We start from the raw sequence: 14,091 nt of genomic DNA, 5'->3' as shown, positions 1-14,091 counted from the left end.
TCACAGCGAGACGTCGCGATCCCGCAAGAACGGACTTCATCGCGGTAATTGTCGCAAAGGATTACTGGGAACGAAAGCGTGGAGAGAGGCGGGAAGGCTGCGCGGGACGTCGGAAGGTAAGAATAACACCATTTTTTATTATTTTTTACATTTTATCTTTTACTACTGATGCTTCATAGGCAGGATCAGTAGTAAAAGGTTGGTCACACTCGTCAAACACTATGTTTGACGAGTGTGACCAACCTGTCAATCAGTTCTCCAAGCGATGCTCCAGATCGCTTGGAAAACGCTAGCATTTTTCAAGCTAATTACGCTTGCAAAATGCTAGTTTTTCCATGGGAAAATCGTGGGAATTTAAAATGCGATTTTCCAGCGGAATGGAATTCCGGAACTCTCGCGGTACTTTCCGCGAGAGTTCCGCTACGTGTGAACCCAGCCTAAATGTAAGAAAATTTATAAATCCTAACTGCTCTAAAGCATGTGGAACTAACCACAGAATGAAATTGCCTAGTGCAAAAGACTCCCAAGAATGGTTATACCATGGCTGAAATTGCAAAGTTGCAGTGGATGCATAATGAGCAAATTAGAACCACCAGATACAGGTCAGAGCAGCAAGAGTCCCAAAGGGGTTAAAGAAAGGGGGTGGGAGGCAGGCCCCACGCATATCGCCGCTGCGACTAGCGGCTTCGTCAGGGGAAGTGAGTCCAATATTGAAAAGAGTAGGTTTAAATACCTGTACCAATGATCAGAGAGGCGGAGCGATGCACAGCAAAGACACCTGGAACTCGTGGACGCGTCAGCGTTACAGCTGTATCACTGGAAGTAATAATCAGACATCCTAACAGCACATGCGCTCTGTATGACACTGGTCAGAAAGTTTATCATGGTGGCCATAGTAACGGCCGCACGTGCCCATATCATGCCACAGACTGCAAACAAGGCTGCCTCCAAACACAAAAATATGGACAGACGCAGTTTATTTTTAGTGGTCTAAAAATGTAGGAGGCGGGAATCACAGCTATGCTGTCACCATCGCCTCCTGCAACAAACTCCTGGGTTATCTATGCATAATGTGCATGATGACTGATTACCATCTTGATGATATAGCTTTGACCCTGGTGTATATTTTTTTCACGTGCACATGTGGCCGTTATGTCCATCACTTGGGCCATCATGCACAGATTTCTGAGCATTTCTGGATTTTTGCTCCGGGGGCAGCCCTGCTTGCCGCTTGTGACTTTTTGTGCGACCGTTGCTATGACCGCTACAGCAAACGCTCTGACCAGTGTATGCACGGCTGTCACTACCTTTGGGCCATGGATTGCTGCCTGTGGCATTTTGTGCGCACGCACGGCCGTCATTATTAACGCCAGAGTAAATTCTCTGACCAGTGTAAGCAAGGCTGATACTATCTTTGGGCCATTAATACGTAGCACGCATGAGCTATTGCGACGGTGACAGCATAGCCGTGATTCCGGCCTCCTACATTTTATATAAACCTTCTTCTTTTTTTTTTTTTTTTCTTTCTTTTTTTTTCATGGCTATTACCTAGACCACTACAAATAAACTTCTGCATCTGTCCATATTTCTCTAGTCACCTTCCACGACAGCCACCTTGGAGGTTGTCTCCCCGCCCTAATAGGAGCCAGGAACACAAAGAGGTTAAATAACCCTCCCCTTCCTGCTACCTCAGTGTTTTTCCTGTCTCCTATCGGGGCATGAAGAGGTCACAAGGGGCTGCCGTGGCCAGCGAGCGGAGCCCCTATGTACTCACCGAGCTGGGCAGCCGAGGTCGGGGGGTTCGCCTCTCCTCCTCCATGGGCTGTTCCCGTCTCCACCATGGTGTGACTCGGGACTTCTGCCGCCCCTCCAGCGCCCTCTGGGGTAAAGCGGGGCGGTATGGTGCCTGCCGGGGTCCTGCATAGCTCCCCGGCTTCCTCCTTCCTCCCAGCGCCGCATTGGAGGTGCGCGCGCTTCTGAGGGGGCGGGCAATCGACCAGAAGTGGGAGTGACGTGCACTTCCGGTTTGCAGCCTCTGGCGTCCTGTGAGGGGGAAACGCGCGCCGGCACCCAGGGGACCCGGGAAATGAATCCAATGGCGGCGGGGGTCGAGCGGTATCCTCCCCAGGGACAGGGGAGGAGGGATGAGCACCCAGTAAACGAACGCAGCATCATCCTTAAAAGGGTGCAGCAGCTCCAGGTAAGCGCAGTGTGTCTGTGGTGTGTGGAGACATGGATGGTGAGAAGCCCTCAACTTTAGCATCTGCGGAGCCCAGCGTTCCCCCTCCTACAGTGAGTAGCAGGGCCAGCCCCTTGCCTGTCAATTAGTTGGTGCCACAGGTCTGAGCAAGCCTTTTCTTCTTGCAGGAAGACAAGGCCTCTACCCCTAAAAACCCCCGCAAGTGTGGTATATGTGGTGCCAGGTTTCCTTCTGACTACAAAAAGAAGTTATGCCAACCTTGTACGCAAAATATCCTGCGTACCGAGCAACCCTCCCTGTTTGACAGCATAAAAACTCATTAGGCAGGAGGTTAAAACCTCCATAGCAGCCCAAACCCCGGTGGCCAGGGCCCTGCCCCACAAAAGAGGAAAGGGGCTCCTATGGAAGCCGACTCAGACTCGGGAGAAGTCTGTTCCTCAGGATCAGAGGATATTTGGGAAAATGAGGGCTCCACGTCCGCCTCCAGTCAAGATGCAAAAAAATACTATTTCTCCTCGGAGGATATGGATGAGTTAGTCTCCATGGTAAGAAATACCATGGGGTTGGAGTAGGAGGAGGTCAGGCTCTCAGTCCAGGATGAGATGTTTGGAGTGTTGAAACTCAGAGGTAGAAAGGGTTTCCCGGTTCATGAGGTTATACAGGACCTAATAGCTCAGGAGTGGTCCTCCCCCGAGAAGGCACTTACGGTGCCTTCTGAGCTAAAAAATCAGTTTCCCCTAGAAGGTGATAGTTCTATTTGGGAGATCCCTAAGATAGACGTCCAAGTGTCTAAGGTCACTAAGAAAACTTCCTTGCCCTTTTGAGGATGCTTCCCAATTGAAAGATCCGATGGATCGCAAAATAGAAAGCCACCTTAAAAAGTCCTGGGAAGCTTCTACGAACCTGCTCAAAGCAAATATTGCTTCCACCTGCGAAGCCAGATCTTTGTTTTTTTGGCTACGTACGTTGGAAGACCACCTATCGGGGGGTACCCCAAGAGAGGAAATCTTAGACTCCCTGTCAATCCTCCAGAAGGCAACAGGTTATTTAGCTGATGCTTCAGGAGAAACGGTACGGGTGGCAGCAAGGTCCCTAGTCCTTTCAAACTCGGCCAGGAGAGCCTTGTGGCTGAGGTCGTGGGGGGGGCAACATCACCTCCAAGACGAAACTCTGCGCCATCCCCTTCCAGGGGCACCACGTGTTCGGGCCTGTCCTGGATGATATCCTTGAGAAGGCTTCCGACAAGAATAAGTCACTGCCAGAACAGAAATCCACCAAAAAGCGTTTTTTTCGTCCCTCAAGAGAACAGAGCTCTCAGAAAGCATTCAGAGGGAATGGCAAGACGGGTCGTTGGAGCTACCCGAAAGGGGGTAAAGGGAGAAACATCCTTGTGCCCCAAAAGCAGCAGCCCCCGGAGAAGCAGTGACTCCCGGGTCGGGGGTCGACTCACACAGTTTCTTGCCCAATGGCAGGCCACGACCTCGAACCGGTGGGTCCTGCACACTATACAATTTGGGCTGAAACTGGAGTTCGAGCTCCCCCCCAGCATGCCCTAAGAATTACCCCGGCACAGTCCCCAAGCCTGCAAAAAGTCCTGTTGCTTCAGATAGAAGCACTTCTACCGGAAGGAGTGGTCTCGTATGTACCTCCACAAGAGGCGGGCAGAGGCCATTACTCTCGCCTGTGCCTGATAAAGAAACCCTCAGGAAAGCACAGGCTCATAATAGACCTAAAGCCCCTGAACCACTTCATCAAGTACCGAAGGTTCAAGATGGAGTCAGTGAAATCAGCGATCCCTCTTATTGGACGAGGCTGGCAGATGGCTACAATAGATCTAAGGGACGCGTATTATCACGTTCCCATTCATCCAGACCACCGGAAGTTCCTGAGGTTCGATCTCCCACGACCAAGGAATCAGCCACCTCCAGTTCAATGCCCTGCCGTTTGGTGTATCCCCAGCACCAAAGGTGTTCACGAAGATCATGAAGGAAGCAGTCATCTCCATTCGGCTTCAGGGGATATGCATTGTGCTGTATCTAGACGATCTGCTGATCGTCGCCCCATCGGTAACCCGACTGAACCAGGACGTATCAAGAAGCCTACAGATACTCGAAACCCTAGGGTGGAAACCGAATCTCCAGAAGTCGGCCCTCTATCCTTCCCCGAGGAAAAAATTCCTGGGGATCCTCTTGGATTCAGAAAAGAGGACTTCCTTTCTTCCCGAAGATCGTCAAAAAGACCTTCGGCAGAGAATAATCCGGTTCAGAGACCAAAGGGCACCGACGCTGATGGACACCATGTCCATCCTGGGTTCCCTGACAGTGTGCATTCAGGCGGTATTCTGGGCACAAGCTCACACGCGAGTCCTCCAGTCATACATCCTGATAAACGCGAGGAAGCGCCCAAACAACCTATCAAAGAGTGTTCCACTTCCAGGACATGTAAAATCGACCATCTGATGGTGGCTGAGCTACCGAAACCTGAGGCGAGGAGTAAGCTGAGATCAGCTTCCTCTAAGAATATTATGTACCGATGCCAGTCTGAGAGGCTGGGGAGCCGTGGTCGAGGATTCATACTTCCAGGGGAAGTGGCCCCAGAACATAAGATCCGAATCTTCGATCCTAAGGGAGTTGACGGCGGTGGAAGAGTCACTGAAGGCCGCATCAACCCTTATCAAGAACCATCATGTTCGGATATACTCTGACAACGTGACCATGGTGGCATATCTCAGACACCAAGGGGGCACAAGGTACACCAGTCTAAAGAAGGTAGCAGCAAGGATCTTCCTCTGGAAAGAGAAGCACCTGTTATCCATTTCTGCAGTACACTTGAAGGGGTCGGAAAACATCCAGGCAGACTTCCTGAGCAGGAAGGACGTCCATCCAGGAGAATGGTGTCTAAACCAAGAGGTCTTCCAGGCTCTAGCCTCGATATGGGGAGACCCAGAGGTCGACCTGTTCGCGAATGCGCAAAATGCAAAAGCGGCAAACTATTTCTCTCTCAGTCCCACGTACGGAGCCCAGGGGACGGATGCATTTGCCCATCCATGGGTCTTCAGACTGGCCTACACCTTTCCACCAATCCCAATGCTGGCAAATACGTTACAAAAGATCAGAGCGGACGGGGTCACGACAATCCTGGTGGCTCCCATGTGGCCAGGACGAAGCTGGTACAGTGCTCTGTTGGACATGGCCCAGGAAGGTCCCTTGCTTCTACCCCAGAAAACCAACCTCCTTTTCCAGGGTCCATTACTACACCCGAACCCAACCAAGTTATGTCTAGCAGCTTGGATATTGAGGCCAACATTCTGAGGGCCAAAGGGTTGTCGGATGAGGTAATCCGGACCCTTCAAAAGTTAGAAAGCCGGTAACAAATGCAATTTACAGCAAAGTATGGAAACATTTTTCCTCCTGGTGCCTTCCGGGGGCCCCTGACCCCACCCACCCAAATATTGCCCAAATACTAGACTTCCTGCAGAAAGGGTTAGGGTATGTGTACACGGTGCGGATTCTGCTGCGGTTCCGCAGCGTTTCTGCAGCTGCTGGTCCGCAGCAGATTCTGCTGAGTTGTACAGTACCTTTATTTCCTATGGAAATTAAAAAAAGCTGTGCACACGCTGCGGATTTTTCCGCGCGGTTTTGCTGCGGTTTACAATCCGCAGCATGTCAATTGTTTGGTGCAGAAACACATCCAATATGAGGTGTAAAACCGCATGGCAAAGCCTCAGATAAACCGCAGGACTTTTGTCCTGTGGATTTACCTGCGGTTTTCTCTACAAAATCCGCACACCAAAAAAACTACGTGTGCACATAGCCTTAGATCTAGGGCTTACTCCAAGTACGTTGAAAATACAGGTATCTGCCTTTAGTTCTTTTTTTGACCAAGACCTAGCCAAACACCGCTGGGTCAAGCAGTTCATGACAGCGGCAGGCAGAATTCGCCCTTCGCTCCCTAATCGGGTTCCTCCCTGGGATCTTAATTTAGTGCTCAATAGCCTAACACAGGCCCCGTTTGAACCCCTGTCAGAAATCCCATTAAAAATTCTCACACTTAAAATGGTGTTTCTGGTGGCAATCACATCGGCTAGACGGGTGGGGGAGCTACAGGCCCTTTCAGTACAGGAACCTTACCTCCTACTCAATTCAGACAGTATAGTACTGCATCTAGACCCCTCCTTTATGCCCAAAGTGGTGTCAGACTTTCATAGAAGTCAAGATATTGTGTTGCCTTCATTTTGCCCAAATCCTTCTAGTCCGAAGGAAGGAAAATTTCATACCTTGGATGTCCGCAGGGTAGTTCTCCGCTACCTCGAGGCAACCAAGGATTGGAGAATTGATCAGAACCTGTTCCTTCAGTATTCGGGAAGAAATAAGGGGAAGAAAGCGGCAAAGAACACGATAGCGGGTTGGATCAAGCAGTCCATCTCTCTGGCATATTCTTCAAGACATCTCTCTCCTCCCGGATCGTTAAAAGCCCACTCCACTCGATCAGCCACTACTTCCTGGGCAGCAAGAGGAAATATGTCTTCGGAGCAGATATTCAGAGCAGCCACCTGGTCCTCTGTGCACACCTTTACCAGACACTATAGACTGGATTTCAATAGGGATCTGACGTTCGGCAGACGCGTCTTGCAAGCCGTAGTCCCTCCCTAAAAAATTAACGTTTGCATGACTCCAAGGTGGCAGTCGTGGAAGGTGACTAGAGAAAATAGAATTAGACTTACCGGTGATTCGGTTTCTAGGAACCTTCCACGACAGCACGAATTTCCCTCCCTATTTAATATGTTTACCTGATGATTCCTGCTCTACTGGTGGTAACTATTCATGCTAATACATTCAGAAAAAGCACTGAGGTAGCAGGAAGGGGAGGGTTATTTTAACCTTTTTGTGTTCCTGTCCCCTATTAGGGCGGGAAAACAACCTCCAAGGTGGCTGTCGTGGAAGGTTCCTAGAAACGAATAACCGGTAAGTCTAATTCTATTTTTTGTGTTTGGAGGCAGCCTTGTTTGCAGTCTGTGGCATGATATGGGCACGTGCGGCCGTTACTATGGCCACCATGATAAACTTTCTGACCAGTGTCATACAGTGCGCATGTGCTGTTGTTAAGATGTCTGATTATTACTTCCAGTGATACAGCTGTAACGCTGGTGCGTCCACGAGTTCCAGGTGTCTTTGCTGTGCATCACTCCGCCTCTCTGATCATTGGTACAGGTATTTAAATCTACTCTTTTCAATATTGGACTCACTTCCCCTGACGAAGCCGCTAGTCGCAGCAGCGATATGTGTGGGGCCTGCCTCCCACCCCCTTTCTTTAACCCCTTTGGGACTCTTGCTGCTCTGACCTGTATCTGGTGGTTCTAATTTGCTCATTATGAATCCACTGCAACTTTACAATTTCAGCCATTCTTGGGCGTCTTTTGCACTAGGCAATTTCATTCTGTGGTTAGTTCCACATGCTTTAGAGCAGTTAGGATTTATAAATTTTCTTACATTTATTATATGCTTGATATCAAGTCTGTCATTCTGCCTTATCTTTGCCTGCAATGTACACGGCTGTCTTGTTATGTAGAATTGCATGATATGTGCCTGCTTACGGGTGGCTATGAAGTCCAATATGGGCCACATCTTATGTTCATATTACCTGTTTTTAGGGGGTGTCTGGGTCATTGGTTCTTTGTTTGTATTTTAAATGTTTTTAGCTTATTGTATCCAATATGAAATAAAGGTTTTTTTATTGCCTATTGGGATGTGCATACCATCATTAGCCTAGTCTTTTTCTCTCCTTTTTTTTTTTTTGCATGTCTCGCAACTGACAGCCTCAATACATGCAGGGATTGCCTAACAAACAAGCAGACATCCCTGCATGTGTTACGGCTGTGTAACAGGCGCGAGACATGCAGCCGCAGAGACTCGAACATATTTTTCAAGGACGCCGAAGACAATCGGTTAGTACACAAGTGTGCTCGGATAGCGTCTTGTCCGAGCACGTTCACTCATTTACTAATTAGAACTCATTATAGTCTATTCAGATCAGATGTGTTTTTTGGGGGATTGTGTATCCGTGCTGAAATTACGGACACATACCGTATATACTCGTGTACAAGCCGAGATTTTCAGCCCGTTTTTGGGGGGCTGAAAGTCCCCCTCTCGGCTTATACACGAGTCATATACGGGGTTGGCTGGGGAGGGGGAGTGGGGCGTGTCAGAGACCATACTCCCCCCTCCTGGCACGGTCTCTGCAGCCCCCCTGCTTCCCCCATGATCTCAGTGTCCCAGCTGTTCCTGCATTCAGCGGTCACGTGGTACCGCTCATTAAATGCATGAATATGCACATATTTAATGAGCGGTACCACGTGACCGCTGAATGCAGGAACAGCTTGGACGCCGACATCATGCTGGAAGCAGGGACTGAAGAGACCGGGCGCCAGGAGGGCGGTGTGTATGACGGGGAGCAGAGCAATACTTACTCCCCGTTCCATCGCTGTCTCCCCGGTCCACTGGCTGTGACATTTAGCGGAGGGCGCGGTGACGTAGTCAGTGTGCGCCCTCTGCTAACGTCACTGCACAGGACCCGGGAGACAGCGATGGAACCGGGAACGGTAAATATAGCCAGTGCCGGGGGCCTGAACCAGCGGCTACACCGGCGCCTGGCCCCCAGCGATGGAGAGGTGAGTGTGTCTTTTTTTTTTTTTTTTTTTTTTTGCAGCACATGGGTGGTGTTTATATATGGAGCATCTACTTGGGCCACCATTAACCCTTGTGCAGCATATGGGGGTGTTTATATATGGAGCATCTACTTGGGCCACCATTAACCCTTGTGCAGCATATGGGGGTGTTTATATATGGAGCATCTACTTGGGCCACTATTAACCCCTGTGCAACATATGGGGGGTATTTTATGTATGGAGCTTCTACTTGGGCCACCATTAACCCCTGTGCATCATATGGGGGGGGTATTTATGTATGGAGCTTCTACTTGGGCCACCATTAACCCTTGTACAGCATATGGGGGTATTTATGTATATAACATCTACTTGGGACAACATTAACCCTTATGCAGCAATATATGGGGGTATTTGTCCTTGGAGCATCTTGTTGGGCCACCATTAACCCTTTTGCAGCATTTTATGGGGGTATTTATCTATGGAGCATCTTTTTGGACCACCATTAACCCTTGTGCAGCACCACCCTCGGCTTATACACGAGGCGATACGTTTTCCCTGTTTTTTGTGGCAAAATTAAGGAGGGTCGGCTTATACACGTATACACGGGTCGGCTTATATCGAGTATATACGGTATTTTTTTTTTTTTTTTTTACCGGCAACATGGATGAAAAATACCCAATCAAACTTATGGTTCCGTGAAAAGCACTGTAATGGACAGGAGAAGTTTTGTAATGTATTTATTTATTCATATGAGAAAATCCCTGACGGTAAAAACTGGGTATGACCAAACACTGATGAAACTCTGATCCAAAACTCTGACACTCGTACCATTTTTTTACATGAAAAGACACATCTGAATGAGTCCTTAGAGCTTAAAGGAGCACTCGTAAGTTTTTTGTTTTTTTATTAATTTTCCCCTGTATTAGAAACTCGTAATGTGTATGCACATGTGCATTTGTGACCTACCAAATCACACAGTGTCTGCTGTGTGGAGCGGAGGTCACTTTATTCAGCTTTTTCAATGTAAGTCTATAAGACTCAGATTGAGGCTTTAGTCTTGTTCTGAGTCCCATAGACTTACATTGAGGAAGTGATCTCCGCTCCACGCAGCAGATACTGTGTGATTCGGTAGGTCACAAATGCAGTCGTGTGACGCCAGAGCGGAGCTGGAAACGGCAGAAGATGGGGACCAGTAAGTATTTTGCTACGTTCTCTGCATACACATTGCTATTTGCTAATAGAGGGGGAAAAAATGCTAATCTCGGTTCTGCTCCTTTAAAGAGGTATTCCCATCTCCAAGATCCTATCCCCAAATGTAGCAGGTGTAATAATTATCCTGGATAAATGTACAGTGGCGCTTGTACGTATACAACCAGCTAGCGGCGGATAATGTAAAAACCACAGATTTGTCTAGTGAAGTGTATCAATTGTGGTAGAGCAGCTCACTCGACTGGACACAGAGGTGTAACCGGAACACTGTCTCTTTAAGAAAATGCTTGGTTTATTGAAAACAGCATAAACCCAGCTTGGGGAAAATAAAGACTGCCAAAACAAAGAAACAAAAAGAAACACCGTTCTTTTCCTAGTGGGGATTAGCCCGCTCACAGACAGCAATTTCCACCGTTCAGATTTAGCACACAATTTCCTAGAGTGCTCTCTCTCCAGGCACACGCTGAACACTGAAAACTTTGGCAGTCAGCCATTTAAGCACAGCCCATGTGACTCCTCCATCACGTGATTGATCACATGATCTCGACATCACACAGGTCCTGTCAGGACACTGCAGGTGGAGATACAGTGGACACTTCTCCTCCCACTCTATGAATGTACACTAAAACCAGCCCATAATATAACTTTAAAATAACCGTCCCAGCACGTAGTGTGCTGGAGGAAACTATTCTGGTTTTACATCACTGACGCCATTGTGCGCAGTGACACATATCTCCCCACTATCACTTCACCAGTGACTCTGTCATACAATAAAAATGATTGTTCACACTTGGTCAAACAGCACTAGTTCTTATGGGCAGATGTAAATCACGCACACACTCTTTAGCCACACTAGACCCTTCGTTTATATGTTTGAGATAGGGCGCAGAGCGTCTCGGTGTACTTGGATGTAAGTCGCAAAGCATCTCGGTGTACTGCATTATAGGGCTTAGAGCATCTCGGTGTACTGCATTATAGGGCTTAGAGCTTCTCGGTGTATTGCATTATAGGGCTTAGAGTGTCTCGGTGTACTGCGTTATAGGGCTTAGAGCGTCTCGGTGTACTGCATTATAGGGCTTAGAGCGTCTCGGTGTACTGCATTATAGGGCTTAGAGCGTCTCGGTGTACTGCATTATAGGGCTTAGAGCGTCTCGGTGTACTGCATTATAGGGCTTAGAGCGTCTCGGTGTATTGCATTATAGGGCTTAGAGCGTCTCGGTGTACTGCATTATAGGGCTTAGAGCGTCTCGGTGTACTGCATTATAGGGCTTAGAGCGTCTCGGTGTACTGCATTATAGGGCTTAGAGCGTCTCGGTGTACTGCATTATAGGGCTTAGAGCGTCTCGGTGTATTGCATTATAGGGCTTAGAGCGTCTCGGTGTACTGCATTATAGGGCTTAGAGCGTCTCGGTGTACTGCATTATAGGGCTTAGAGCGTCTCGGTGTACTGCATTATAGGGCTTAGAGCGTCTCGGTGTACTGCATTATAGGGCTTAGAGCGTCTCGGTGTACTGCATTATAGGGATGAGAGCGTCTCGGTGTACTGCATTATAGGGATGAGAGTGTCTCGGTGTACTGCATTATAGGGATAAGAGCGTCTCGGTGTACTGTGGATATAGGGCGCAGAGTATCTCGGTGTACTGGATATAGGGCGCAGAGCGTCTCGGTGTACTGCATTATAGGGCTTAGAGCGTCCATAAGAACTAGGGCTGTTTGGCTAAGTTGAATAATTTTTTATTGTGTGACAGTCACTGGTGAAGTGATAGCGGGGGTTTTTCTTTTGGCCATCCGTATCATCCATGTGCCATCTGTGTGACACGTACCGGAAAATAATACAGGATAAAAAAATTACAGAATTTAGGTTTAGGTTTGAGGCTGTGTGCTCACATAAGCGTTTTTAAGCGTTTTTTTTCCATGCAAAAACGCTTAAACGCGTATATTAAGCATCCCATTCTTATAATGCATCCTGCAATTTTTGTGCACATGATGCGTTTTTTTCCGCAAAAAAAAAACGCAGCCTGTTCATTAATTTTGCAGAAAAAATGCATTTCCAACTATATTTTATGAGAATGTGGATGCTCCGGAAAAAAACGCATAAACGCGCAAAAAAAATGCGTTTTTCCTGGGAAGGAGTCCAGTCTTTAGTCAGGAATTTTCTGCATACGTGGGCGCATAGCCTTAAAGATTTGTAAAGGTATAGATAGATGGATCTATATATATGGCGTAAATAGATGATTGATAGATCGCCGTGAGCTATATAATCACAGCCATACTTTTGTAGTTTACTGTACATGAATTAACCTAACAAAGAAATAAAGCAATAAAATGACTTGGGCTCCCCCCCATTTTGGTAACCAGCAAAGGTAAAGCAGACGGCTGTGAGATGATATTATCAGGCTGAGAAGGTCCCTGGTTATTGGGCTCTTCCCAGCCTAAAAATACCAGCCCTCAGCCACCCCAGAAGTGTTGCATCACATTAGATGCTCTAATTCTGGCACTTCGACTTCGCTTTTCCCTATTGACCTGATGCTGTGGTAAAGGGGCTTTTGGTTGATGTGAGCTATGAATTTTCCAAACACACAAAAAACATACTTTATTTAAATAAACATATCTTGACACTTTCCCTGGTTCACAACTTTATTTAAAAAAAAATCCCACGCAGGTCCGCCATAGTCCTTCGAATCCAACTGTCTGTCTGCACATCTTTTACACCTAAAAATCTTTCATTTCTATTCCGCATTCTGTTCCAGTTCATGTCACACGGATGTCATACTTATGTCATCCATGTGTGTATGAGGACATGCTTACGTGTGGGTCACACAAACATTTGCACAGCCCCATATATTATAATGGGTGTGTACATGTCTCTGGTACGTGTGAAAACAGATGCCACACATACCGGAAACATGGATGTGTGAAGGGGACCTTGGTGCCTGGTTTGGAGAGGTTTTCTTTAAGGGTCCGCTACAAAGAATTGACACGAGCTCTCTTTTTTTTTTTTTTTTTTTTTTTTTACCCATCAAGCACTCTTCAAAACCTGAAGTGGAAAAAAAAACCTCAAAAATTCCTCATATGAACATCAAAGCGGGTTAACATGGTAATTTAGGAGTTAAAAATCAGTAAGTTCTTCTTTTAGGCTATCTGTGATATGAGTTTTACCTTTCCTGGTGCTAATATAGGAGACTTTATTTATATTTGTTTTCTTAATTTCTTTCCTAATATCTGTCTTCTTTTTCTACAGGAAACATGAAGAATTTATTAATTTATTACAGTGTACGGTTCATGGCAGAAATGGATGCGCTGCATCCCTGGATACGACGTGAACTTTTATTTTCTTTCAAGTTTTAATTTAAAGATGGACTTTTATGGACAATAAAGATTGTTATTGGTGTTGGGTAAATGTGCTTACTCCACTGTATAGATATCATTCAGCTGTTATGTGTCAGTGGCGGGAATTCAACAAATGGCTATGTTAATGGCTTCTCAGGGATTTGCTTGCCATGCACTTATAAGCCATAACATGTAACATTGTAGTATTGTGACGACATGCTTCTTCAATGTAAGGCAAAATCCACTAAAGTTCACTAGTGTTTGACTTGAACGAAAAAAATCATCATTTTCTTTTTAAATATTCAGCTCAAAAAGCACATTAAATTTTATACATCTCACAAAACCCCGTATGGGTGTGGCAGTGATGTGTACTTTTTCTGTTTAAGGGAATGCATAACGACAAGAAAACTATATGTACAATTCCATATACCAAAATACATCCTATTCTAAATTTTAGATAAATGCCAGCCAAAGCCATAGAGAATGCATCATATGGTGATCACAATATATATGTTGACCTAACATCGGTATGTTATTTTGGTTTGGCAGCAGCTTTTTCCGCTCTCCCCATTATTCTTGTCCCACGGCCATCTCAATTGTTTTAGAAAATATTTTCAACACAAATCTGACTTTAAGTGCCTATTACTTAAAGGGGCTGTCTATATAATTTATTAATCTAACCACTTTT

The 14,091-nt window shown here is 46.7% G+C and overlaps 2 protein-coding genes across 3 annotated transcripts in view; both read left to right on the top strand.

The window, feature by feature from the left end:
- The window catches only part of MFHAS1 (multifunctional ROCO family signaling regulator 1), a 162,574-nt gene extending 148,828 nt beyond the window's left edge, over positions 1-13,746 (top strand). The window contains exons 3-4 of one of the 2 annotated variants that reach the window (XM_073543662.1): positions 13,098-13,192; positions 13,315-13,746. The gene's annotated coding sequence lies outside the window, so the exon portion shown is untranslated. The remainder of the gene's footprint in view (positions 1-13,097; positions 13,193-13,314) is intronic. The other variant, XM_073543660.1, reaches the window with a different exon arrangement.
- On the top strand, positions 156-7,573 carry LOC141048205 (uncharacterized). The gene is made up of 2 exons (XM_073543658.1): positions 156-7,164; positions 7,328-7,573. Exon 1 carries the CDS (start codon positions 3,666-3,668, stop codon positions 4,902-4,904), a length of 1,239 nt encoding a protein of 412 aa, XP_073399759.1. The 5' UTR covers positions 156-3,665; the 3' UTR covers positions 4,905-7,164; positions 7,328-7,573.
- Positions 13,747-14,091: the final 345 nt, after the last annotated feature.

Source organism: Dendrobates tinctorius, unplaced genomic scaffold, assembly GCF_039654945.1.
Source record: "Dendrobates tinctorius isolate UK_male_01 unplaced genomic scaffold, ASM3965494v1 ptg000011l, whole genome shotgun sequence".
In the NCBI taxonomy this organism is placed as follows: domain Eukaryota; kingdom Metazoa; phylum Chordata; class Amphibia; order Anura; family Dendrobatidae; genus Dendrobates; species Dendrobates tinctorius.
The sequence above is the reverse complement of the archived record's forward strand: the minus strand, read 5'-3'. Positions and strand labels throughout refer to the sequence as shown.